Genomic DNA, 27717 nt, shown 5'->3' with positions numbered 1-27717 from the left:
GTTATACAAAAGTACATACAAGAGGAAGTGAGGGGAAAGGGAAAAATAATACAAGGGGGACAAATGAATGTCAGTAGAGGGGGCAGAGAGAGAAGGGGGGGGAGGGGGGATAGTAGAGGATAGGAAAGGCAGCAGAATACAACAGACACGAGTATGGCAATATGTAAATCAATGGATGTGTAACTGATGTGATTCTGCAATCTGTATATGGGGTAAAAATGGGAGCTCATAACCCACTTGAATCAAAGTGTGAAATATGATATATCAAGAACTATGTAATGTTTTGAACAGCCAACAATAAAAAATTAAAAAAAAAAAAGAAAATAACAGTTTATTTGGAAATGATTTGAGTGGCCCTATCTTTTGTTATTATTTGGATTCCGTTTCATCTATTCCTTTTCCTTAGCCATCTTTTTCTTTCCTTCTCACATTGAAAAGTTTGGAGACCCTAATGTCAGGAGAGAGGAAGACGAGAGAGGAAGGTCTTCGTGATAAGGGGAGGAATTCTGACATATAACCCTACTTAATGCTCTTCTCTGTAGTTTATAAGCCGTGCCCTCTTCTTTCCAGCTGCAGAGATGCATGTGAAGTTAGCAGTTAATTATAATGTTGACCCATATAGGAGACAACAAACCGAAAACAAGAGTATTATGTATGCTGTAAGCAAGTTGTATCTAGCTCTATGGCTTTGTCAAGTGGCCTCTTTTTCCTTATCTTTCCTCAGACTTTATGTGACCTCTGTAATATATGCTACACATTCCTTATACTTTGTCATTTCAAGGGCAGATCAAGGGCTCAACCAGCGTTAGACAGTGATAAATGTAGCCATGCTTTTATTCCCTGTCCCAAGTTAGGAACACATAGTTCAGAGTTTATCTATTAGGAATATTTGAGGTGACAATAAAGACATAATTTAACCAGAAAGGAGTCAATCTGGGACTGTGCTTTTCTGTGGCTAAATAGTGTGCTCACAGATTAGCAAATAAGATCTATTCTGATTTGACAGGAAGGAGACTTGGATCATGTTTCGGGAAATCCATTTTTTTATTCTCTACTATTTGTTGTAATTTAATAAACTCTTGGATCCTCAGATGTGAAAACACCATTTCTGCAGTGTTTAGATTGAAAATTGATTTTCAGTATTAATTGATGGCTCCTCCCTTAACTCACTTGATTCAAATTAGGGCCTTGACTCACCTAGTGAGTGAGTGTGTTCCTGAGTCAGTTTGTCCTGCCGTGGGCGCTCAGTGTGGGTTTATTTGTGGTATGGCCTGTCTTGTTTTCACAGCGACAGCCTGACCAAGAATTTGAGCTCTGAAAATTTTTTATGCTCAAAGAGTAAAGAAAATTTTGGTTTTATTCTAGGGCCCTTTCTCTACTTCTTTGTACATTAACTTACCTAAATGTATGGGAGTGATAAATTTAGAGTAAAATGAGTACATTGGGTTCACGCTATGTGTCCGAGGACCAGTTTTCTGACCCAGATTTTGTGCTTTCTTGCCCAGGCTGCATTTTATGTTTTAATGTATCGTGAGTCTGTAATTTTTTATGATGAAGCCTTAGATAAGCTTTCTCTTTCACTTTTATTTGGTAAAGTTGCTTGATTCAAGAGTAGTTCTAAAAGTAATTTTCTTGTGTTTTAAGCAGTGGAATACAAAGAGCTAATCACAGTCTTTCTATAGTGAAGTACTGGCTTTTCTTTTAAAAAAAATACTCTTACTGAAGTCTGTATTAAAAATGTGGGTCTTTAAAGCTTCTGTGTGAATAGGTAAGAATTATTATAGTAGCTCTGAAGCCAGGGCATGTATGGTATTTTAATGTTCTTTTCTGGTGTGAGAAATTAGTAATAATGTAATAACTTCATGCAGACCTTTGATACAGATTCTCAACTTATCACATACCCTTTGTAAATCTCCAAAACAGGAGCAAATTTTGTCTTTTTCTCTCACAAGGCTAAATATATCATTATTGGAGATGCCAGTTTTATCTTGAAGTCAGTGCAAACACATTTTTATTACTTTAGGCAGTTATGTCTGTTTTTGGGGTTTATATATAAAACTTTCAACAATAACCAAAATTATTCCTGGATCCTTTTACGTGGACATGAAAACCATACTACTACCTCTTTATGATAAAACGTGACAGCAGAAAACCTAAAATAAGTATGGGACATTCTATGTATGGAATTTTTCTGTGCACAGAATTGCTTTACCATGTTTCTGCCTTTCTTTGACACATTTGTATTTATAGAACTAGCTTATGTATTGCACGACCAAGTATAAGCTTTTAAATATATATATCATTAGTAGTTTGGACTAATGTTTGGATTTTAAAATTTCATTTCCAAGTTCATTAGCAGTAAGAGGTGATATATTGTTGACCTTATGATAATTGTATAATATCATTCAATGCTGAGAGGAGTCATAGGACTCATCAGAAGTTAAATGGGTTTCTCCAGCCGGGATCCACAGCCTCAGCCTATCATCTCCCACGCTGGTGCTGGGTGGTTGTAGCAGCTCCCAGAGGTTTAAATCTTCAGTCACTGATGTGAGTTTCTTTCCTTTATCTTCCCAAGGTATTAATATTAGAACCAACCAAAATCTATCAGCCTTCGTACTTATCTATCAACAATGAAGTGGAGCAAAAGACAATATCTATTTGGCACGTGCTTCCTGATGACAAGGTAAATTATGCAATTATTAAGATAAGAGCATTAGTCATGAAAGACTTTACTTCCTTCTAGTATTTACCTATTCCAGCAATTGTCTGTGTTAAGAAGAAACAGCTTGCCTCTATTTGTCTTGCCATAAATATATTCTGTATAATATAGTTTGTTACATTTGGGTTATGAATTTTGCTCAGCTAATAAAAAATAATTGAACTATTTGGATTTTTATTGTAGATGGCATAACCATTTGGAGTGTACCCAAAACTGGACTGTTTCTCTGGTTTTTAAATTCATGCTGTAAATTATGTATCAAAGAACTAATACTTAAAATATATGTTGTAAATAGTGCATCTCTTAATTCTTGGAAACCTTTCAGAATCATGCCACTTTCGTTCTTACACTGGTACATTAGAGTTATCATTACATCTAGCTGTTTGGTTATCTAAGTAACTGCCAAGTCTCCGGTTAGCCACTGCCTCAGTGTGTGTGCACAGAATGAAATGGACTGTGTTCACTTGTTATCAGAAGGACCTTACGCACTCTCATTTCTGCTCTTAGTAATAATATGGATAACCCTTTCTGCTACTTGATTTCATCAAATATGATGCATGTACAAATCATCCTACTTTTTTTTTAATAGAATCTTTTCAGGACCTAACCAGTACACAAGATAAACCACAGATATGAGAGAAGTCTTGGGGAAAAGTAGTTCATTTTTAATAGTACTCTGTGGTAATTGCTTTCCAAAATACCTTATAATTTTCTTGAAACTATATTCTTGCACATAGTCACTCAGCAGGTGTTTATTGAGCACTTATTCTGTGCCAGGTACTACCAGGCACTACATTAAATGATAGGGAATCATTTGTGTACAAAATAAGTAAAATTCCTGCCCTCATGATACTTTCTGTCCACTCAAGGCAGCAGTAATTCAATCAGTAAAACAAAGAGGTGTGATTAATGGTGATAAGGGAAAAATAAAGCAGGATGTGGAAGCAGGAGGTCTGTTTGGGAGTATGAGGTTACAATTTTTTTTTTTAAATATGGTTTTTGAGTCATTAGACCTGGATTTAGATTCTGTCACTGCCCTTGGGTACCATGGCTTCCCCAAGCTTCAGTGTCCTCATCTATAGAATGGGATGATGATGATCATCATCATCATCATCACCTCAAAAGATTTTTGTGAAGATCAAACAAATCATGTAGGTAAGAGTGCATCTCATTATAAAAAAATACCTGATAGGGGCTGGGGATGTGGCTCAAGCGGTAACGCGCTCGCCTGGCATGTGTGCGGCCCGGGTTCGATCCTCAGCACCACATACAAAGATGTTGTGTCTGCCGGGGGAAAAAAAAAAAACAACTAAAAAATAAATATTGAAATTCTCTCTCTCTCTCTCTCTCTCAAAAACATACCTGATATATTTGAACAGTAGTAACAACCACAGTGATAAAATAACTGCTTTGTACGTGTTAGGACTAAACCCTCTTTTTTGAAACCTACAAGTTACACCATGGGAATAATATTTGAGAGGTTGTTCTTGCTCCATTCAGGCACAAACCAAGCAGTGCACAAACCCTAGCCATCATGAATGAGGTCTACTGTATTGGAATTTTTTATACTTAAGAGTGAAACTTGGGCACATAACCTTTTTCTGAAGATCTCTGTGTGATTCTGATTTGCAGCCATGGTTGAGATCAACTTTAATAGGGGATGCAGGCATATTAAATTACTCAATTGTCATTCTGACTAAGCTGGCTCCAAGGGACGGTGTTTTTCAAAGTGTGGTTCCCTGAAATGTCAGCGTTTGAGTCATCTATAGATCTGATTGATGATGCAAATTCCTGGTCTTCATGTCACAACCTACTGAAGAAAGTCTTAGACTCACATGTAGAAGCCACCACCTCAGGACAATGAACAGGAAAGTTAACACAGCTTATCTATAATCTATCAAGAAGAATGTCGTATGCTCTGAGTTGTCCATCTCAATTGAGGCAGACCCTTCCCAGATGTCAGTGAGGGCCAGGCTTGTGACCTCTATCGGAGCAGCAAGAAGTCACCTGTCACAGAGCTATAGTTTTTAGAAAAAGTGATGTTTTGTGTTTAAAATGAACAGACAGATACTGAACAGCACCCAGAAAGCATTTTTATTTGTATTTTAAGTTGTCATGTTTGGATAAAGTTGGTCATGTTAAGTTTTGTAATAACATGACCATGGAGAATACCATCCATTTTCAATACCAAACCTGTGAAGTAGCATTGAGAAATACACTGTGGCATATTTCAGCACCGTGGTCTTTTTCAGATCCAGTATTAGAAGATTGTTCTCTCTAGCACTTCCACAAGACTATTCTGCACCAGTTCTACCAAAATTTTAGAGACACTCCATTAATAGATTGAGGTAACTAAGGATCTTCACCCAATAAGCCCCATATCACAGATTTCAATATTGCCACCAAAAGCAGTGTTGGAAATTTCAGTTTCATCATTAAGAGTGCCAGTGACATAGATAAACACTTGAAGCCAGCATAGAGATGCATGCCTGTAATCCCAGTGACATGGGAGATTGAGGCAGAAGGATTGCAGGTTTGAGTCCAGCCTCAGCAAGTTAATGAGGCTCTAAGCAACTTAGTGAGAGAACCTGTGTCAAAATAAAAATTTAAAGGAGCTCTGGCTGTAGCTCAGTGGCAAAGCACCCCTGGCTTCAATCCCCAGTATCAGAAACAAACCAACAACAACAACAAAATTGCAAAAAAAAAAAAAAAAAAAAATCACTTACAGTACTTACTCATAGCAGACAACTTCATTGATAAAAGACTTTTAGGTAAGAGATGACTTCCCACTACAATTCACATTTTCTTGGTGAAGTGACAGGGGAAAGCCTTTCAAAGAAGCAATTGGCCCAACAAATTATGTTCCTAATATATGAGGTAAAGAGACCCCACCTGAAGCATCGTGTTACGCCCGAGGAAGCACTGTTGAGATCCTGGTAACATTAGGGCCTCGTGTCTGCAAGCATTTTTTGAGTTCTGTGGACCTTGTAACCGTTCTGGTTTTGGGGAAAGGTGGTATGTTCTTGGCCTAGGAAGTTCAGTGAGGAGGAAGAAGAGTGAGGCATGGCCTCCTGAGACAAGGCTTCATAAAGGAACCTGGACTTGACCGTGGACTGGTGAAAAGGTAAAGGGGTGAGGGAAGACATTCCAGTTTAGAAGAAGGAAGAATCCCAACAAAGGCACCCTGCTGAAAGCGAGCATGGGATCTTCCAGGATGGAAGGAGCCCGCCTGGCCACAAGAGGAAGGTGTCAAGGGTGCTGGAGAATCGAGTGGGTAGGCAGGACGATAGAAAACAATGCAGTGCTATGTGAGCTAAGAATGTAGACACATGCAGGTAGAAAACCGCACCATGAAGCTTCTGAGAGCTGGCATGAAGTCAGAATGGGATAGGAGTTAAGAACACAGGTGTGAAGCCTGGTGCCATCCCTTGCTTGCTCTGGGACCTGGGCAGTCCATTTAAACTCCTCACGGTGTACTTCTTGTATATTAAAAGGAGAATAACAGTACCTCATTGGATTGCTGTGAAGATGAGGTGAGATCATTATTGCAAATCATGAGCACAGGGCTAAATGGCATGGTACAAATGCTCTATAATGGTTGCTCTTATAGCTGGAAGATTTATTGGAACTTCACAATAGAGTTCAGAAATCTTGTCCTTTAGAGGATTACAGGAAGACTGTTAGAAGAACTAGCTAGAAACAAGGCAGGTAGAACACTTGGACTGGAATGATGTGATTGTGGCCACAGAGGGACAGACAGGTCATTTGGAAAGAAAAGCGTATGACTTAATCACTCATTGAAGAAGAGGAATTAAAGAGGAAAAAGTATGAAGTTAACTCAGATTTCAATCTCACTGATAAAACTGGCAGGGGGTTTAGAAGAAAAACCTGAGTGGTAGAGGAATCATTACGAATTTCATGTTGGACTTGTTTAATTGGAACCAAGGACATGATTCTAGGTAGAATCATCCAGAGATGAAATCAAGAATAATCAATGTATCTATATATACATGTTATTCATATAGCTTTCAAGTATGATGTTTTATTTACATTGTTTTGAAATATGTGTAGACATGTTCTGACATGCTCAGGTTTAGTAATCACCCAGTTGAAAACTACAAAAACTAAGGCTAGTTATGAGACCTGACACTTGGATGAGAATAACTGGGAGAGATTGTCAAAATCTTGCTTGATTGGTTATTCAAGAGCAAGGTTATCCAAGGACACTGGGAAATGGAATGGGGCTAGAGGAATTGGTGATTAGCAAGGCCCAGAGAATGAGTGGACAGCCAGAAAAATTTGGAAGACAGGGGGAAAAAAAAGCTAGAAATTAAGCCAGAGATTTTTGGAAAGTGAATACTATTTCCAGCGAGTTGTTACTGTGTCCTTCCTGGAGGTTCTCGGTTCATTAAAGTGAGCCTTATGTTGATTCTCTTACGCTTTGCAACAGTTATAGAGATGAATTTTTAAGGCGTTAATAAATAAACGGATTAGGATAAAAACCAGTATATTAAGAAGGGCTATAGATTTAGGCTGTGAATTGTCCAGTTTCCATTTTCACCATTTAAAAAAATTTTTTATTAGTATATTACAGTTATACATATCAGTGGGCTTCATTTTGACATAATCATACATGCATGGAATAAAATTGGCTCCATTTTAGTCCCTAGTACTTTCTTTTTCCCTCCCCCAGCCCCTTTCTGTACTCTGCTAGTCTTCTATTTTTGAGTTCTGTGGACCTTGCAACTGTTCTGGTTTCTAGGGAAGACTATGAGCTCTTGGTCTAGGAAGTTCAGTGAGGAGGAAGAAAGTGAGGCATAGCTTCCTGAGATAAGGTTCAATATTTGTTTTTTTAATTGGTGCTTTATAAATATGTATATAAAAAAGTAGAATTCACTGTGTTACGTTCAGAACATAAAGTTAATTTCATTCTGCAGTTTCCCTCCTTCCCCATCCCTGCTCCCTGTCCCTCAATCTCCTTTCTCTACTCCACTGATCATCTCTCTTCTGTTTCCATGGGCTCCCCACCTTTCCCCCTCCTTATATTACTTTATCTTCTGCATATGAGAGAAAACTATCATTTCAATTTTAGTCTACGTGCTGCTGAAGCGATTATCTGTTTTCGCCATTTTTGATCAAGAAGAAACATAGTTCCATTATTTCTATTCCCTATAACCTTCAGTTCTAAAAATTCTCCTTGTTCATAAATTTAAGTTTTTGTGAATCACTTTTCATTTGGATTTTATGTTGATTTCTTTACAAACCCTTGGTCTATCCATGATGTATTCATTACTACTGTCATTTTTCTCTAATTTGTTTTTATGTAGAAGTGGTAAAATTGGAAGGAAGATAAGAAATAAAAGTAAGAAAACTTTATTACTATGTTAGTTTAAAACAAATATAAAACTGTAATTAAATAACAGATAAGCTACCAGCTTAATAGATCTTATACTAAACAGGAAATGGATTGTTTTTGATATAGAATGTCTTAAATTTTTTTTTCTAAAAGCAAAACAAGATTGTTGATTTTTATTTATCATATTTATTTCTTTATACCTTATCTCAATATTTTCACTCTAAAATGGGGAATGAACAGTTCCATGAATTAGCACATACTTTAAAATGAAATTTTTTTCAAAACTCTAAGCATGTTGTATACCAGTTTCCAGGAAGTCTTAGAAGTCCCCTGTACATTCAAGGGCAAAATTAATTGAATGCAATTCTTTTACCAGTTCTCCCATAGGTGCTTTCTTCTTAGTCAATCAGTACTTGAGGAAAGTCTACCCTGGGTACTATGAAAGAAAAACCTAGATTGAAGAATGACAAGTTATTTGCAAGATACTTTGTATGATGGTTATCTAGAATTCCCTCCTTTTAGGATTGGACTATCTTGGCCTGTTCTGTGGCTTCTTGAGTACAGGTAGTAGGTAGCAGGTAGCAGGGGCCCAGGAGAGGAATAATGTTGACCCTCCTACCTCCCAGGTTTAGCCAGTGGCCACTCAGGAAATGTGTGAAGGGAGCTTCCATGTTACGATAATTGTAGGCATGCTCACAACTACAAAACTCGCAACTAAAACAGCTTAAATAATAAGGAAATGCTGTTTATATTACAGGAAATTCCAAGATGGGGTCATTCTGAAGGGGATGTAAGTGTCAGAATTCTGAGTTGATTTCTGTACTCTTGTCTGTCCTCTCACTCAAGCAGTGCCTCACAGACAGAGTCCTAGTGAGAATGGGCTGGCTCTTCTTCATGCCAAAAGTTGTATCAGTCACCAGCAAGGGAAATGGGCTCACCATGGTCGATGTAGTCTATTCCTCTGCACCATACCACCTGAACAAAGTTCTTTTTTTGTTAGCAGAGGAGAAGGAGGGAATGGCCATTGCCTAGGGAACCACTGTGTCTGCCACTGTGTGATTTCTGTCACCCTAACTCAGTATTAATCTAACTGGGGCATGGGATCTGAGGCTGAACATTTCCTAGAAAATGGTGCCTTGTTGGGGCTTGCAGGGGCTAATTATTGTTCTGCCTCTGGCCCTGCATTTTTAAACCCAGATTCTCATAGAGGTCTCACGGGTTGGCTTTGTATCTCACCAGTGCCTCTGTGTGGTGAGTCCCTCTAGCAGGGTAGATGGGAAGGGAGGCCTTGTGTTAATCATTCTAGGTTGGGCGCTGGGCTTGATACCACTGAAATGGAACAGTTTTCTAGAAGCATAGGCTGTCTTTCAGGAACCTAGTATCTGGAAATGTTCTCCTTTCCTACAGAACCAACCCAGTCAACCTGGGAAATCTCTTTTGGTTGCTCTTCAGGGCAGGGCTGACAGGAGATTGAATTACTGGTGCTGTCGGTCAGTGTTTGCTGGTTCCTGTGTTTGGTGGCTATTTTGCGCACTGCCCATCCAGCTCTGCCCTTATCCCCCACCTCCTTATCCTGAATGTGGCCTTGGAAAGCAGCTCAGTTGTAGGCTCTGAGGATAAAGCTGCATTGTATGCAAGTAGTGTACGGGTTACAGCTACAGTTCCTGGAGCACACGGAGATTTATAAGTTCACCTGAGGCCAGCAGGATTTAGAAGCAACTTTCCGAATTACCAGTCAGGCTGCAAGGCTGCTATTTTAGTTTGCCACCCTGTGCACTCTGGTTAAGAGAGCCACATTCTGTGAGCACTCTTCTGTAGAGTCTTTCCTTCCTGGACTTCATGGACAATAAAATCTGCTCTAAGCTAATTCAGGTCTCATCCCTTTTACTTGTCTGATGTGCATTGAAACTAGTAAATCTGTATCAGGCTTGAGAGAAGCTGTTTGTTTTGTTTTTTACTTTTTAAGTTCCAATAGCCATAGCAAAGAGCTAGGGTCTGTGGCTAGATTGTGACTTTTTTGAGTTGCTTTGGCCAAAGAGAGTTCTGGGCCACCTCAGAGCCACAAGACTTTAACCCATTTCACAAGCCCAGCCAAGATCTCAACCTCCAGGCAGTGTGTGGGTAGGAGCTTGTTTTCCTGATTGTTTAACATTTCCATAGTTGAATTTCAGTGTGAATTCCTTATCATATAAATACTTGCTAAATATAGGCCCATATCAGCTGCTTTATTGCTATCAAAATATTTATGGTATCAATTCATTTTGTTGTTGGACAGTTTTTATAGACAATATGATTCATCATGGAATTTATTTAATTTAAGGATACATGAATTTGATAATAATTGTAACTTAGTTTTAGTAGTAAACTCAAGAAATAAATTCTCACTTTTTTTTAAGTCTGGACTTAATGAATCACCCATATCTATCATGATATTAAAGTTTTTATGTTCAAACTTTATTAATGTGTTGAATTTTGCATAAATTTGGTAATAACATAGCATAGTTATAATGACATTATGTCCATGTGCACACATTGCTCTACTGATATCTGAAGCAATAGACCCATTGGTTTAGTTAGAAATTTTACTTAAAGATAATTTAGAAGTAATTATTTTTAAAACCTTGAAGTTATTTTATTCAAATTAATGTGGTTTTTTTTTTTCAGAAAAGAAATATTGCTGAACTATAATCATTGAATTACCTGATCCCTTGGTTTTTTACTTGAAAAATTAATGTACAACAATACATTAAAAATCAGGCTTTAGAATTTAATGAGAATAATTCTCCCAGGCTCTTTTGGAAGCGATTTTATTGATGTACAGGAGTTATTAAGTAAACCTCACCCTTGTGACTTAAGAATGAATTGCAACTTCCATATGATAATTTGTTCATGAAGAATTGAGCACCAGGAAAAATGACTCTGTGTATTGTTAAAAATAATAAAACAAAATTATTTTCATTATGTTATGTTCAATTTGGATGACTCAGTATTTTTTGTTGTTGTTTTCCTATGTTCTAGAAAGGTATACATGAGTGGAATTTTAGTGCATCCTCTGTCAGAGGAGTGAGGTAAGTTTCCTTGGTACATTTTATTTACTTAAAAGATATTTTTCTGGACTATTTATAGCCTGACTAGGACTTTTATTATGAGTTTAAAGTCCAAAGCATTTCAGGAATCCTTTCTATTGATGGAAATGCCCAACCTTCTTGAATCTCACTGTTTCCATTGTGAAAGGATTTTCAACAAGATGTTCACTGTTTTTGGAATTGACTCTTGAGTTTGTTGCCTGCTTAAAATATGGTGACTTTGCGGTAAATGTGAACTGTGGACCAGAATCAAGTTGTAGATAAAAGGGAGCTATGTGGAGGTCCTCTTGAGCTGATTGAGTTTTGGGCTTATGTTATAGGATGGTTTTCTGTCCTTTTGGTGACCTACCCCTATCCTGCCCCCACATAGATCCACACAGTGCATCTACCAGCTTGTGTCCTGTAGGTAACATGAGATTATAGGGAATCCACTTTTTAAAACTCTTCCTAAGGTCACTGTTGAGGCAGTGTTAGAGTGACAAACTTCGGTTCTAACATAGCTGCACAATATGGCTGTTATAATGCCAGTGGCTCAGAAAGTATCATTTCTTGGGAATTAGAAATAGGATTATTTTTTCAAATCAAGAGTCACAGATTACATGTCTAAATATTTGTTAGACAGATGCTCATACTAAACCAATTCTTAAAAATTCCAAAACAAATTTAATTGTATTTATTACTATTTATCCCCATGTAATAGAAATGGAAGGCAACAGATTTCTGCAGGCCAGTTATGCAACATCCTGTTGCTTTTGGAACAATGGAAATCGGCTTTGTTAGAGCATGAACTGGTAGAACTGTCTGAGTCACCAATAATTTTAGTTTGCCTGGTAGAATTACCTGTTACCTCATGAATGAACTGAACAGAAACAAGCAAGATTATGGACTGATTCATTATATGTCTTTCCAATCAATTCCTTCTCAAATTAAGCTTTCCTTTCTTAATATTTAATTTAAAACCTAGTCATTAGCAAGGTACTCATTATTTATTGCTGTATTTTTAAACAATCCATCTGGTATAGTAGATGTAAATTCCACTTTATCAGATCTGTTTTCCAATTAATTTTTGTAATTAGGTATGGCAGCTTTATGATTATGATTTATAATATGTGCATAGCATGCCTCCATCTGCTGTTGCTGGCTTATACGCTGGGACACTTGAATTCTAGTCTGTGTGTGGCTTCAGAGAGAACTAACTTTTCCTGGCTTCCTTCTCTATAAAGAAGAGATGACAAACTATGGAACAAAGTCCAACTAGGTCAGCAGTTTATCTTGCGTCACCCCAGAACTTGCCCAGATCAAGTCAATGAGCATTGAAAACTAGCTATGTGCCAAATGTTGAGTCCTAGTCTGCAGAGGACACAAAAAATGCCTGAGGCATGAGCTCCTCTCTTGAGCTCACAGTCTAGCAGGGAGGGGAGCAGACACTTCACAACTATTGGCAATATGGCATGTGATGATCAATGATAGAAGCACCCTTAGATCAGAAGTGCAAACCCTTCTGTATAGGGTAGAAGTAGGGCAAGGAGAAGGGGTAAGATCTCAATAGGATCTTAAATGATGATTAGAATTTTACTTTAAAAAAAAAAAAAGATGTGCATTCCAAATTGAAGAAATAGCAAAGCAAAGTCATAACATTAGGATCAAATACGGCCCACTGCTTGTTCTTATAAAGTTTTATTGGAACACAACCTCAATCATTCGTTTTCAAAATCTGCTTCCATGCTCCAATAGTAGAATTGAGAGTCTGGCTCACAAAACATAAGATAACTATCTGCCCATTACAGAAAACGTTTGCCAGCTCCTGGCATAAAACAGAAGTTCAAAACAAGTGCTATTCTGCATTTCTTCACTTCTCTAGAATCTCTGAAGCTAAGAAGGTGATTTGTTGCCTCCACAAAGTGCCTTCTTAGGCACTTCTTATTCTCATTTCATTGTTCTACAGAATCACCAAGGTCAGCCAATCAGTTGGTATTTGTACGTTTCCCCCCAGCACACAGATTATTGCTACATTGAACAGGCCACCTTGGCATGCTAAATGGAAGGGACATGTAGTTTATGTGGGCTTATCATCCCCCAGAGCAGCAGAGATGAGTCAGAGGACAATTCTCAGAATAGGAAATAGTTTTTGTGTTATGGTACGGTGAATATCACTTTGTAAGATGCTATTTATGACTTTTGGTTATAAACAACATTGTTGTCATAATTGGGATTGGATATAAAAAGTATTTAGTTTTCATTACAGTTCCATGAAAGTATTACTGATTCCCTGAATAATGCTATTCTGTTGTTGTTTCAGTATTTCTAAATTTGAAGAACGATGCTGTTTTCTTTATGTGCTTCACAATTCTGACGATTTCCAAATCTATTTCTGTACAGAACTTCATTGTAAAAAGTACGTATTTATCATTATGTGTAAAAAAAGACTGTTTAAACTTGATCATTATTTTAAGTCACGATTGAACATGTAGCCCCTGTAGAGAATTCATGGCTGTATAGTTACATAAATACTTTATTTGGGCTAATATTTTATAATTATATGGTATGGTATGCAGTTAGAAAAATTTAATATTTTCTCTTTAATAAATTCAGCTTTTTCTTAGATGTAATTTGTTTCCCCATAGATTAAAAAAAATTTAAAAATTTATTGTTATATTATAATAAACATAATTCTGGGATTCATTGTGACACATCTATACATGCACATAATATAATTTGTTCAAATTCATTCACTAGTACCTCCCCTTTCCCTCTCTGGTCTCCTTTCTCTACTGGTCTCCCTCCACAGATAAAACACTGCCCAAGACTTACTGGTTAATTGTTAAATACTGTGTCTTATTTTTAAAGTGCTCACTTATTACATGTAATTACCAAGATTTTTGTTCTTACATTATTTTGAATAATCTCCCTGTTGTCTGTTGAATAATCTCACTGTTGTTCATTGGCGTGTGGTTTTTAACCCTAGTTCATATTAGAATCACCTGGTGAGCATTGAAAAAGTACCTGGCCCAACCCCAGAGTAATTATAATGGGTTTTCTGATGGGGGCATAGCTTGGGATAAGAGCCAATGATTTGATCTATACCAATAAAAAAGATAATCCAAAAAGCCATGAACTGCCTTGTATGTTCTTGTTAATCTGCTTTGGTACGTTTCTCTTGGACTAGTTAAATACTTCATGTTCCTTTAGAACACAGTGACTGACTGTGAGGAAATAGAGAAGTGAGTAACAACTTAGTAGCCAAAGTGTAAGTGAAGCCAGTTTGGACTTCTATTTTATTGGGGATTCTTATTAAAACAATTGCTATTTGACTGCATTTTAAATGACTGATATGCTAGCTACAGTATACAGTTATTTGTTTTGTCTTTGCGCCAAAAAAAAAAAAAAAAAAGGTTGCTTAGGCTACAATTCTTGACGAGATTTTTATCATCATTATTGCAAAATGTGTGGCAAACAGACTTGGGAATAAGAATTCCTAGCTCATGTGTGGTCTTATTTTCTACTTACACATAAATTCTCAAGGCTATTGATTGGTTTCTATGATAATAATAGCTAAGATTTCTGGAGTGCTTATCCCAGGCCTAATATCTATTTTAGTCTTCAAACTCTATTAATCCAATAGAGTTAATATTTTCATTGAGAAGATTAAAGTAAATAGGATCATGGAGAGTTTAGCCTAAAATCATATAACCAAAAAGTATAAAATTGGATATTTGAACCAGGCACATGTGACTCTAAAATACAAGCTTCTAAAATTTACACCGGACTCCTACCTCACTTTCTTATAATCTGCTTAGAGATGCTCATATTGAAAATGTTGCATTAATGTTTGATGCATGTTTTTACCTCAGAACTTAAAATTAATCTTTAAAGCCATATTTTTTTTAAAGTTTGTTCACTTTCTTGTTCTTCTTGGTTGAACTTGCTTTTGTGTCTAACTCATCTTGATATTTATTTTTATTTTATTTTTTTTTTATTGGTTGTTCAAAACATTACAAAGCTCTTGACATATCATATTTCATACATTTGATTCAGGTGGGTTTTGAACTCCCAATTTTACCCCAAATACAGATCGCAGAATCACGTTGGTTACACATCTACATTTTTACATAATGCCCTATTAGTAACTGTTGTATTCTGCTACCTTTCCTATCCTCTACTATCTCCCCTCTCCTCCCCTCCCATCTTCTCTCTCTACCCCATCTACTGTAATTCATTTCTCTCCTTGTTTATTTTCCCATTCCCCTCACAACCTCTTATATGTAATTTTGTATAACAATGAGGATCTCCCTCCATTACCATGCAATTTCCCTTTTCTCTCCCTTTCCCTCCCACCTCATGTATCTGTTTAATGTTAATCTTTTCTTGCTGCTCTTCCTCCCTGCTTTGTTCTTAGTTGCTCTCATTATATCAAAGAAGACATTTGGTATTTGTTTTTTAGGGATTGGCTAGCTTCACTAAGCATAATCTGCTCTAGTGCCATCCATTTCCCTGCAAATTCCATGATTTTGTCATTTTTAGTGCTGTATAATACTCCATTGTGTATAAATGCCACATTTTTTTTTATCCATTCATCTATTGAAGGGCATCTGGGTTGGTTCCACAGTCTAGCGATTGTGAATTGTGCTGCTATGAACATCGATGTAGCAGTATCCCTGTAGTACGCTCTTTTAAGGTCTTCAGGGAATAGTCCGAGAAGGGCAATAGCTGGGTCAAATGGTGGTTCCATTCCCAGCTTTCCCAGGAATCTCCATACTGCTTTCCAAATTGGCCGCACCAGTTTGCAGTCCCACCAGCAATGTACAAGTGTACCCTTTTCCCCACATCCTCTCCAGCACTTGTTGTTGTTTGACTTCATAATGGCTGCCAATCTTACTGGAGTGAGATGGTATCATCTTGATATTTAATCTTCATCAGAGCATACTGTTGTACCCGTCAATTTGGGGATTTTTTTCTTATCATTGGCCAAGAAACATGTTAGAGGAAAAGGAAAAGTGAGGAAGTAGGCACCATATGTGAACTCCATAAACAGGCTTCAAACTCCAGTATAGATTTTGTTCATTGGCATATTCTTAGTGGCCACAACAATTCTTGATCAAAGTAGATACTCAGTGAATATTTGAATAGATGGATGAATTAATGGATGGATAAAATAAATAAATAGGTTCTGAGTTGTGTTAGGCCAATTTCTTGTCACACTATACTCTGCTCTGTTCTTGGCCTATCCTGGCATGACTTCTCTGAGAGGTCATAGCCCTTGAGTGTGTGTGGTGCTCCCCTAACTTTATGTGTGTGAACCATCGGCATCCATTGTGAATGTACTAGACTCAGGGGACAGTAGGCAAATTTGTTTCTCTCTCTGGTTATATTGCTCGGCTTTAAAATAGTCTCTAGAAATAAAACTTTACAAGAATTCTGAAAGAAAAATGTTGGGGGACTGGGGCTGTAGTTCAGTGGCAGAGTGCTTGCTTAGCATGTGTGAGGTACTGAGTTCGGTCCTCAGTACCACATAAAAATAAACAAAAGCAGGCTATCCATCTACAACTACAAAAAACATATTTTTAAATGTTGGTCGTCTATTAAAAGAGAGATGGTTCTAATATATATATATATATACACACATATATATATGTATGTATGTATGTGTGTGTGTGTGTGTGTGTGTGTGTGTATATATATATATATATATATATATATATATATACATATATGCCAGTTTTTCATAGTTCACATCAGTATTTCACAGACTGTATTTATGAGACCCTGTTCAAGCAGAAGATTTACTACCTGTGATCAAATATTACAGTAGCCAAGTAGACACTTCCAAATTTAGAGATACTAGATCTTCTGGAATATTCAGAAAATGGGGGTTTTCTTATGGTTTTTAAACAATAATATTAGCAGCAGCTAAAATAACACTAGTTAATTTTTTTTTTGGTACCATGGATTGAACCCAGAGACATAACCACTGAGTCACATCCGCAGCTCTATTTATTTTTTGTTTTGAGACAGGGTCTTGCTAAGTCGATTAGGGCTTGCTAAGTTGCTCAGGTTGGCTTTGAACTTGTGATACTCCTGCCTCAGCCTCCCAAGCCACTGGGATTATAGACACTAGCTAATATTTTTATGAGTTAACTATGCTAAACACTTTACAAGTATTACCCAAGATCATCTTCACAGCAGCCTATGAAATAGGTACTTGTATATTTACTGTTTTATAATTAAAGACTCAAGAGGTGCATGTGTCTTTCTGAGATTGTAGAGACACTAATAATCTCATTCTGATATCCAAGTTCTCATTCTTGTCATTTCTATGAACCTGTCTCGCCTCGTTGTTGTTCTATTATATACTCCATTACTATTGTTTGAAGTTGAGGCATTCAGGCAGACATTTCTAGAAAATCCTATCAACATGTTTTCTTTTAGAAAAATTCTGATTTTTAAAAAAAAATTTACTTAATTCATAGAGACTCTCTTAGTTCTAAATTTTGGCTCCAAAGTCACTTTGGGACATATATTTATACACCATTTTGACTTAAAATTTTGAACTTTTTGTGATTATAAGGGAGTATACACATCCAGAGAAACCATACTTTGAATTTCGACCCTTTCCTGGGCCAGCAATGTGCCATATGGTGGTCTTGCGATTCTGGGCAGCAGCCATGAGCCCCAGCTCCTAGTCAGTCCCAGTCTCCAGGGTGACCAAATGGTGCTGTGCTGTGCACAGTGTTGCTAGAATTTTTTGGATACAGTTATTCTATAAATTATGTGAGATATTAAATACTGTTATAAAATAGGCTTTGCCTTAGGTGATGCCTGACTGTTGGCTAATGTTAAGTGTCCTGAGCACACTGAAGGTAGGCTGGGCTAAGCGAGCATTTTTGGCAGGTTAGGTACATTAAATGCATTTTCGACTGAAGGATGGTTTTTGCAGGCTGTTGCCCTCTCATACATGAAGGAGCAGGTGTGTTTATTATTATATGTGTTAAAGACGCCAACTTTCTTTGCAGGTTTTTTGAAATGGTGAACACCATTACCGACGAGAAGGGGAGAGGCGCAGAGGAAGGAGACTGTGAAAGTGACTCCCTGGAGGTAATGACTTTGGTTTGGGTCCTAGTTTGACAAAGTTTCTCTGTGTATGACTTTTTTTAAACAAACTATTTAAAGCCCTACCGAGGAAGAGGATGGGGTTGTTTGTGGATGTGAGAGTGGTAGTAAGACATGGAGGGACTCAGCCAGAGTTTAAATTTTCCTTTAATATTAAAAGCAACATCTGGAATTCCTTTGGTTTAAAGGGGGGTAAAAAGTAAACACTGGCAAGTGCTCACTTGGCAGTACTGAGTCTTGAGGATTTTACTTGCCCGATAGTAACTGTGCCTTATCCAAGAGGGTGTCAGTACCCTCAGTACCCCTGGCCACAGTGCCCACACACATTTCCTTTCTCCTCTGAGATACTTGCAGTTCAGATACACAAAACTTAGTGAAGATTCTGGATGAGAGGACCCTCTGTGTCCTGATTAGTGTATAGAGAACCTGAAGCCATGGGAGAGAATGGAATAAAAGGAGGAGATAAGAACAGTCACCCCAACTGTTGTTCATTTCAACCAGAATTCTTTGTTTATGCCTTATAGATATAGCACTTTGCCAGTACCTATTTTTTAGTTCATGTCCATTTTTACTGTCCTGTCTGCTATGTGAAGGAGAACCTTCCAATTTTGCAAGAATTGATGCTGAAGGGTTTGGAGAGTACTGACCCCCAGCACTCCAGCATCTTCAATGTCCGAAAGAGTCAGGCCATGACTCTAGATCACCATTCTCCCCCAAGTCCTCCCCAGTGTTTGACTTGGGACAACACTCTGAATTTAGGTGTCTTAGTCCATTTGGGCTACTATAATAAAATACTATAAACTATTATAAATGCTTATAAACAATAAATTTGTTTCTCACTCTTCTAGAGGCTAGGAAATCCAAGATCAAGGTGCCAACAGATTCAGTGTTAAGTGAGGGTCTATTTCCCATAGACACAGCCTTATTGCTATATTCTCTCATAGTAAAGGGGACAAGGTGGCTCTCTGTGGTCTTTTTTACAAGGCCACAAATGACAACTCTGTCTTTATGACCTAATCACCTCACCAAAGACCCCCCATCTCCTAAAACCATCACCTTGGTATTATGACTTCAACATGGGAATTTTAGGAGGACACAGTCAGTCCATAGCACCAAGCAATATTGAAAATTACATTTTTAATGTTAAAGTAAAATGGGAAAAAACTATATATAGATCACCAGCTGATTGGTAAACTTATTAGGTCACTTTGATAATGTCACCCATACACTAAATTTTTGTAAAAATACTGAATCAGTAGTGTAATTAATCATTGAGCAAAATGTAAATATAATAACCAATTGCTAACTCAGGCTGTGGTAACTATACTAGACAATATTTGTTTGCACAATTGATCAGATCAACAGTTTGGGAACTCCATTCTAGGAACTGAAGTATTAATTGCCTTAGAATTTCTGATGAATTTGGCTGATTTCTCCAAACTTCAGTCTCCTGCAATATAAAGAGGGGGAGGAAGATTACTTTTCAAAGAGTTATCAAGAGGATCCAGGATCAAGATCCTCTGATCTATCTATATCTATATCTATCTATCTATCTATCTATCTATCTATCTATCTGTCTATCTATCTATACATACATACATACATACATACATACATACATACTACTAGTATAATCAGTGGGCTTTGTAAAAGGCCCTTCTCAGCCAATAGCAAACACTATAACCAATTAAATAAAGAGAGAAATGCTCAGATTTCTTTCCAGGAATAGCCAGAGTGTTTTAGTAGATTACTTATCTCACTTTATATAACCAGTTGATATAATATTGTTCTGATTCATCAAAACGCTCCTAACTTGCCTTCTTTAGTATATACAAGGATATTATTATTATTTTAATGTTAGACAACATACGTATACTTCTCTCCTTATATTTCATTAGAATAAATTAAAATCTCTGGCAGAATGACTTCTACAGTATTCTCAATGGGTTTTATAGCCTGTACTAAGAATCCAGGCATCCTTGTGTTCAGTGTTTGGGCTTAGTTGGCCATTATGTCACAGCTGGTGATACTGCTGCTGTTTCTTTCATGGTCTTCTGTTAGTATAACATTACTGAACAATTACAGTGATACTCTGGGCAGAAGGATGGTGAAATCCCCTTGGCCCTTCCTCCCAGTGTCCTTTCTCAGCCATAGCTACAAGTTATTAAGACTTAGCTTACATTTTTGCATAAGTTATGATAATTATCCATTATATTTCTTAGATATTTAAACATTTTCTATTTAAATTATTTTATCAGTTTGCTAAATAGTTGACTTAAATGGATTCTTAATTTCATTACCTCCAACTGAACTCCAACTTCAGCCTGTGAATGATATAGTTCCTCTACTTCCCATTCTTTTTACTGCAAACAAGAAAAATTATTTTAGTTATCATCTTTATACCATGAGTAAAATTTGTGTGCAGAATAAGTATTTTCTGATCCTTACCTCAATTGGAGATGGAACTTAAGTCATTTCAATACCCACAGCATTTATTCTTGAAGGCTTTGAGTCTATAATAAAATAAAAATAGTAGAAGGGATAGACCATAGAGAAATGCTCTTTACTGTTTCTCTCTTCACTTAAGGTGATATTAGCATTCAGAAAACATTAACCATTAATGTGATTATATAAATTATGAATCTGAAGTTAATTCTTAGGTTTCCTGGCATTTGAAAAACTTCTTAGAAGCCCAGGTTAGCTAGGACCTGCTTTTCTTTCTTTGAAGTAGTGAATTGCAGGGTGGATTCAGCCTCCTCTGGTCCTGACCTTCCTCCAGCAGGTCACATCTGGCTCTTCTAGAGATCTCCAGGCAGAGGTCAGGAGCCTAGGTTCTGCTTCTCACATTGGAAGTAATCAGATTTGTACAAAGTTTTGCTGAGCTGAGATGATTTCATTCCTTAGATTAGAGTTGAACAAGACTTTTAAGGTCCTTTCCAGCTTTGCTATTTAAAATATTTTTCAAGATTAGTACAAACTGTACAAGGTTGTTTCAAAGATAGATCAAAACCACGTTTCCAAGAAGGACTTTTCTGCTTTTATTCAGAGACAGTCCTTTTGATTCAAGGCCTTGTATTTTGACTCAAGGCTGTATGTTGTAGAAGAATTATGAATCTATATTCCAAACAATTTAGTGTTAGTAAATATATATTGGGTTGTTGAGCAGTTAATAGCCTGCCCTGTGTGACATCTGTGAATTATAGCTGACCTCTAGGGTTTGGACACTTAGCTGTGGTCCTTATTGTTCTCTGCTTTTCATGCATTCATGAAGAGCAAGGGCATCTACCCAGTAACCTTAGCCAGATTTCCCATAGAACCCTCTACCTCTCATTCCTCGTGCCCAATTTTTCCTCCAGCCTCTTTGTGGCATCTCGTCACTTCACTAATCCCAAGTCTTTATCTCTTATGTGGCCTGACAGTCATCATCAGAGGGATCTCTCATGTGGATTTAATCCTGTGGCTTCCCAAATTTACAGCCTTTCTTGCTGCTCTTTGTAGAATGTCCTTAACTCTCTGGCTCAGACTTACCCTTTCCTCTCCACGGTGTGTCCCAGCAATGTCAAACTCCTCTCCACTTCTTGCCTCTGAGCTTGTCAGACTGACCCCCAAATCCACAAGCCCCTCCTGTGGGCTGCTTTTCTTCCCCTTCTGGTGACCACACCCTTAATTTTTGATATCCAACTTTTTCTCCTGAAACCAGTTTTCAACCCCCACTTCCCACTTTTCTGTGTCCTCGTGGCATTTGTGCTAGCTCCTCTCCCCAGCCCTACATACTATATCATAATTAAATAGCCTGTCCTGTGTGACATCTCAACCCAGGACCATGGCTCTGTTTCCCTTTTAATCTCATAGCCATACTTGGTGCCTGGAGTCCAAACAAAGGCAGTTCAGTTAGAAGAGTGAGGAGTTCTGAAGTCCATGAGGGACACAATCTAGTTGTTCAATGCCTCAAATTGGAAAGAAAGGGATATGGATTGCAGAGGATGGTGTAGGTTCTGGGGACTGGCTTGAAGGTTGTTTAATCAATGTTCAGTCAGTGAAAGAATAAATATAATCAAGCTTAACACCAAAACATAGCTATTACTGACACATCTTCTCATCTCTCTTTATTTCCATGAAAAGAAAATTAAGATGCAAATTACTGAGGGCCTTGGGTACTTAATACAAAATACAAATACTTCTTCTACCTTCTCCCAAACATATACCCATTCATTAATATTGTCTCTTTACCCGCTTCACCCTCTCTTTTTCCCTTCCCCCCTTCCTCCTTCCCTTTTTCTCATGTGCATTTGTACCTCACTTTTTTAAAAATATATATTTTTAGTTGCCGATGGACCTTTATTTTATTTATTTATATGTAGTGCTGATAATCGAACCCAGTACCTCACACATGCTAGGCAAGAGCTGTACCACTGAGCTACAACCCCAACCCTGTACCTCACATTTTTTTAAAAAAATCAAATTTGTATGTGACTGACACAAACCTGAGGTAATCAGAACAGTGTGCCCTGTGAACCTGTTTCTGCATGGCTTCCAGTGAGCATGGAGAGAATGTTGGCTGCTTCTGGGGTGGAGTGGGGACAAGCAAGATGAAAGGGACATTTTTCCTTTGACTCACACATCTACAGGATGATGAAAAGACCTCACCATTTCCTTTTCTGATGATTTGCCTCACAAACGTTAGCAAACAGCAGATTTTGGCTTCGAATTCATTTAAATCGTTTGGAATCATCACGTAGCAAATGGGTTTATTTTTCTTTAACATCCTATTTCTATTTTTGTAAAGATCTAAAACTGAACACCCACAGTTACCTCACTGAGAAAATATATCACTTAAAGTGTTGTATGATATGAGTATCAATTTTCTATTCATTCATTCTTTTGGGAGGAGGAAAAAAATCCCCCTTTACCTCTTCCAACTAATATTCTATAGTTGGGTGGCTTGCAAATTAATCAACAAAAGGCAGGTTAACAGGGGAAGAGACAAAGTTTATTCATTTAGTCAATGGAAATGAATGAAAGAAACTTAGCTTGTGAAAAAGTGGGTTCCCAGAGAGCTTGAGTTCAGGATTTTTTATCATCTTAGTAAGAAGGGGGCTTAGGACTTTAAAGGAAAGCAAATGGCAGCACAGTAATCAGAAACAAGTGAAAAGTACAGAAAGTTTTGATAGTTTCATTTCTGTAATTTCGATGTGAGGGGTCCATCTCCTTTTTAACTGTGAAGTTCTGGAAAGGTGATTCATGGTGACTGTATTTTCAGGAGGTTTTGCTTAGGTCAGCAAAAAGAAGTTGAGGACAATTTTTGTTTCTGTTTTTGTTTCTCTTTCCTGTGGCTGCTGTTCAGATATTCTCAGCCTATGATAATCATTGTTCACAGTGGGTGAGTGCAAGTGGATCCCATTAATTCACTCAACATTTATCAGATAACTGTAGGTAATTGGCATTACTCTAGATGCTGGGAATTCAGCATAGAACAAAATAAAGAAAAATTCCCACCTTCATCCTAATGAGAGACAAATAATAAACATAAACTGTGAAATATTTAATATGTTAGTGATTGATGTTAGCAAGAAAAATAAAGCAGAGGATTTAGGAAGTTGCAGTGTAGCAGGGACATGCAGTTTTAGATAGAGAGGCTCATTAAGAAGGCTCAGTAGCAGAGTGGTCGCCTAGCATGTGCGAGGCCCTGGGTTCGATCCTCAGCACCACATAAAAATAAATAAATAAAATAAAGGTATTAAGAAAGTTAAAAAATAAAGAAGGTGATCACTTATGCCTATAAAGGCAAAGGCAGTCTGAACCCCAAAGAACAATAGCAAAGACATTGTAGATGCCATAATGGAATTAGCAATGTAACCATGTGACAGCCAAGACCTTTTTCTGATGTTTCAAAAGGATAACTGAAGGTTGGTTTGAAATTTGTATTGTTTCTATCATTAATAAAGTTATGGCTTCAACAAAAAGAAGAAGAGAAGATGGTGATCTTTTGGTCCAGGGATGTAGCTCAGTTGTAGAGTGCCTGCCTAGCGTGGATGGAAGCCTGGGTTTGGTACCCAGCACTGCAAGAAGGAAAAAAGAAGTAATATAGGTATTTGTACTTGCTGTAGTTGGCATTTATTTATGTTTTAGGCATTAACATATTAAGGAGGCAATAGAGACTGAAAATTAGCAAAACAGCCCTTTGGGTCCTTGAGGTGATTAATCACCTAATGTAGTTAATTAAGTCCCTGAGGGATGTGCCTGGGTTTTAAAGGTGGTTCTTTCACTGTAGGTCCCTTGGCAGTGCAAGGACTGAATGAATCACTACCTTGTCAGATGGCCTTGTCAGTATTGTATTCCTAAGCCAATCATCTTCCCAGCACCAGTTTAGATTGTTCTGTGTCGGCAATAATAAAGGGAAGATTCTAGAAGTATTCCCATCATTACTTTGAAATGCAATTGTGTCTCCCTTAGCAACAACCTGATTTGCTAACCTATTGCCATAGAAATAAAATGCAAAATATATAAGCATTGTAATAGCACTCTTTATTTTTTTTAAATGTTCCTTTTCCCCTCCATCTTTGTCATTTGACAGACTCTTTCTGAGTGCCTGACCATAGCTCTGCTTTAGATTTTCTGGCCATCACATACGTAAACTTCTATGACCCGCCTTCTATCTCTTTTTTAACTTCAGACCCTTTAACATCCTTTAAAGCTATATTTTCAATTTCTGTCTTTATCTTGTAAGAATAGAAAGAGGAGATAAAAAAGAAATAAAGCAGTAACTACCCATTGAGATGATTTTATTTAAATCACGTTGGTCTATTTTTTTGTTTAATACTAGGAATTGAACCCAGGGGCACTTAATCACTGAGACACATCCCCAACCCTTTTTAATATTTTGTTCAGAGACAGGGTCTCACTTGAGTTGCTTAGGGCCTCACTAAATTGCTGAGGTTGGCTTTGAATTAGATATCCTCCTGCCTCAGCCACCTGAGCTACTGGGATTACAGGCATGAGCCACCATGCCTGGCTTCACATTGGTCTTATTAAATGTTCTTTTGATTTTGCTTATGACCACTTTCTTGTACAGGAATCAACTTCTGTACCTAATACATAATTGTTGTTTTTTTTTTTAAATAGTCTTGGGCTGGGGATGTGGCTCAAGCGGTAGTGCGCTCACCTGGCATGCGTGTGGCCCGGGTTCGATCCTCAGCTCCACATACAAACAAAGATGTTGTGTCCGCCGAAAACTAAAAAATAAATATTAAAATTCTCTCTCTCTCTTTCTCTCTCTCTCTCTTTTCCTCTCTCTCTCTCTCTCTCTCTCTTTAAAAAAATAGTCTTTGGTGGGCTAGGGTTGTGGCTTAGTGGCAAAGCGCTTGTTTAGCATGTATGAGGCACTAGGTTCGATTCTCAGCACCATATATAAATAATAAAAAATAAAGGTCCATCAGCAACTAAAAACAAACAAACAAATAAATAAAATACTCTTTGGATTCTTTAGATTCCTGAGGGAACCTGAAACTTGAGCATCCCCATTAAGGTTTTATGTATTCTTTACTGTGCTACATAAATATTCCTATTGGCAAAACTACTTCCAACCAAACATAAACTTCATACTCACTTTAAATGTGTTATTTTGGCACCTGGTCAAAAAAATGTTCTGGTCACATTTTTATAAACTTATTAATTAGCTAAACAAATTACTACTGATCATCTACTACAAGCCAAATATTGCTAAGATAAGGAATAGAGCAATTAAAGAGATGAAGTCCTGGTTATCAGAGAACTCAGAGTCCAGGAGGAGATACAGACAAGTGGAAAGAGAAGGCAAGAGTGGTAGATGCCTGATCATGGCAAGCAAAGGGCCTTGGAAGCCCAGCTGACCAGAGCCCAGCTCTGCTCTGGGAGGCCAGGTGGACAGTTCAGGTAAGCTTCCTGGAGCTTGGTTTTGCAGCCTGGAATGGAATTATGTAGGTAGGAACAGCAGCCTGGGTAAGGGCACAGTCTGGAGAACCTCCTGAAAACTCCCTAGAAGGAAAAGATGGATAAGAGAGAAGACTGGAAACAGAGGCAGCCTTCAGATCTTGATAAGGAGGTGGGATTTTATTCCCAAAGCAATAAGGAGCCAATGAAGCAGAGACAGTGTTACTGACATGGAAGGCTTACTTTGGAATATTAGACATTGCAAAGTTCACTGTCATCTAAATAGAGAAAACATTGTAGAAGGGAGCAACAAGAGTGGAGGGGACTGAGAGGCCTGTTAAGGCTCTGTTGAATTAGTACAGAAGAAAAGCCTAATCTGAGGCATTAGCACTGAGGATAAGAAATATAACATGAATTTGTGAGATTTTAAGAAGGCATTTGTCAATCAATTTGTAATAGGGAGTAAGGGAAGGTAAAGAATGGAGTCTGAGAGAGTAGTAGTTACCAGATGTGGCTTGAAAAAGCAAGCAGATGTTCAGTGGATATTGACAATATCCTGGAATATCTTTTAATACTGGTGTTTGGGTAATTGAACTAATATTCAGTTTATAAGCCCTTATGTAGTAATAGGGTTCCCCTATAGCATTGGTCATAGAAAGAACACAAGATCTTCAATGTTAGGATCTGGTCTTAAACCATAATTTCAACATTTTCACTGAAAAAGATATTTTTGATCATTTGTAAGTTGGGAGTAATCAGGCTTTTCTCACTATGACACAGGCTTATGACAGCCAAATAAAACAGGTCATTAAAAGTTGGGGATTTTTTTCTTTTATAAAATTGTACTAATATAAGGTGATGGTGATTCTAGGTTCAGAGTTTAGGATTCTGTTTTTTTGAAAGAGCACATTGACAAAACTGACCGTCTTTGTTGATGGCCCCTGCTGGGAGCCTTCTAGCGTGCAGAGCATTGCAGAGTACAGGACCACAGTATTTGGGTGTGGAGTCTTGGGTTCTTTTGGACGGTATGGTTTGAATTATTCTTAATTGTCTCTTTTCAGGAGCCCAGTTTTATCTCTAAGTCTGGGCAAATTGCTGAATGACCCTGATGCTTATTTCCTGCCCCTGAACACCTCCCTGGTCATCTGCTCTGAACAGGACTGTCTTCACCCTTAACATTAGGTAGTCAGCATAGGAGCATACTCTAAGGTCCCCCTGGGCACCTTGCAATGGATGCTTAATGTTGACACAAGGGAAGTAGACATCTCCTTCCCAGAGCTTGGCCTCCATCCTGAGCCAGAGAATGGCCCATGATGGGGAGTCAGGTAATGTGTGTCCCTTTTAGCTCTGCTTCCGTTTATAATCTATCTTTGATATTTTATAGGTTCCCTGTGTCATATCTGAGTGTGAATTTATTTTTATCTTTCCTATTTAGGGCTCAGTTCCTGAAAGTTATATTCAATTCTTTCTCAAATCTCTCTGGTCTTTTTTAGAATATCTTACCCTTTCTCATTTTAACAATTTCTTATTTTATATCTTTA

At 37.6% G+C, this 27717-nt stretch overlaps 1 protein-coding gene across 5 annotated transcripts in view; it reads left to right on the top strand.

The window, feature by feature from the left end:
• Map3k5 (mitogen-activated protein kinase kinase kinase 5) overlaps positions 1–27717 on the top strand; it is a 200553-nt gene that overhangs the window by 114038 nt on the left and 58798 nt on the right. For all 5 annotated transcript variants that reach the window (XM_015501602.2, XM_048798823.1, XM_048798814.1 and 2 more), the window contains exons 11-14: positions 2576–2683; positions 11094–11143; positions 13461–13556; positions 18172–18253. In XM_015501602.2, the coding sequence (XP_015357088.1) occupies positions 2576–2683; positions 11094–11143; positions 13461–13556; positions 18172–18253 (336 nt within the window). The remainder of the gene's footprint in view (positions 1–2575; positions 2684–11093; positions 11144–13460; positions 13557–18171; positions 18254–27717) is intronic.

The sequence above is a fragment of the Marmota marmota genome, unplaced genomic scaffold (assembly GCF_001458135.2).
Source record: "Marmota marmota marmota unplaced genomic scaffold, marMar, whole genome shotgun sequence".
Classification (NCBI taxonomy): Eukaryota; Metazoa; Chordata; class Mammalia; order Rodentia; family Sciuridae; genus Marmota; species Marmota marmota.
Note: the sequence above shows the minus strand (reverse complement) of the source record. Positions and strands in the feature narration are given on the sequence as shown.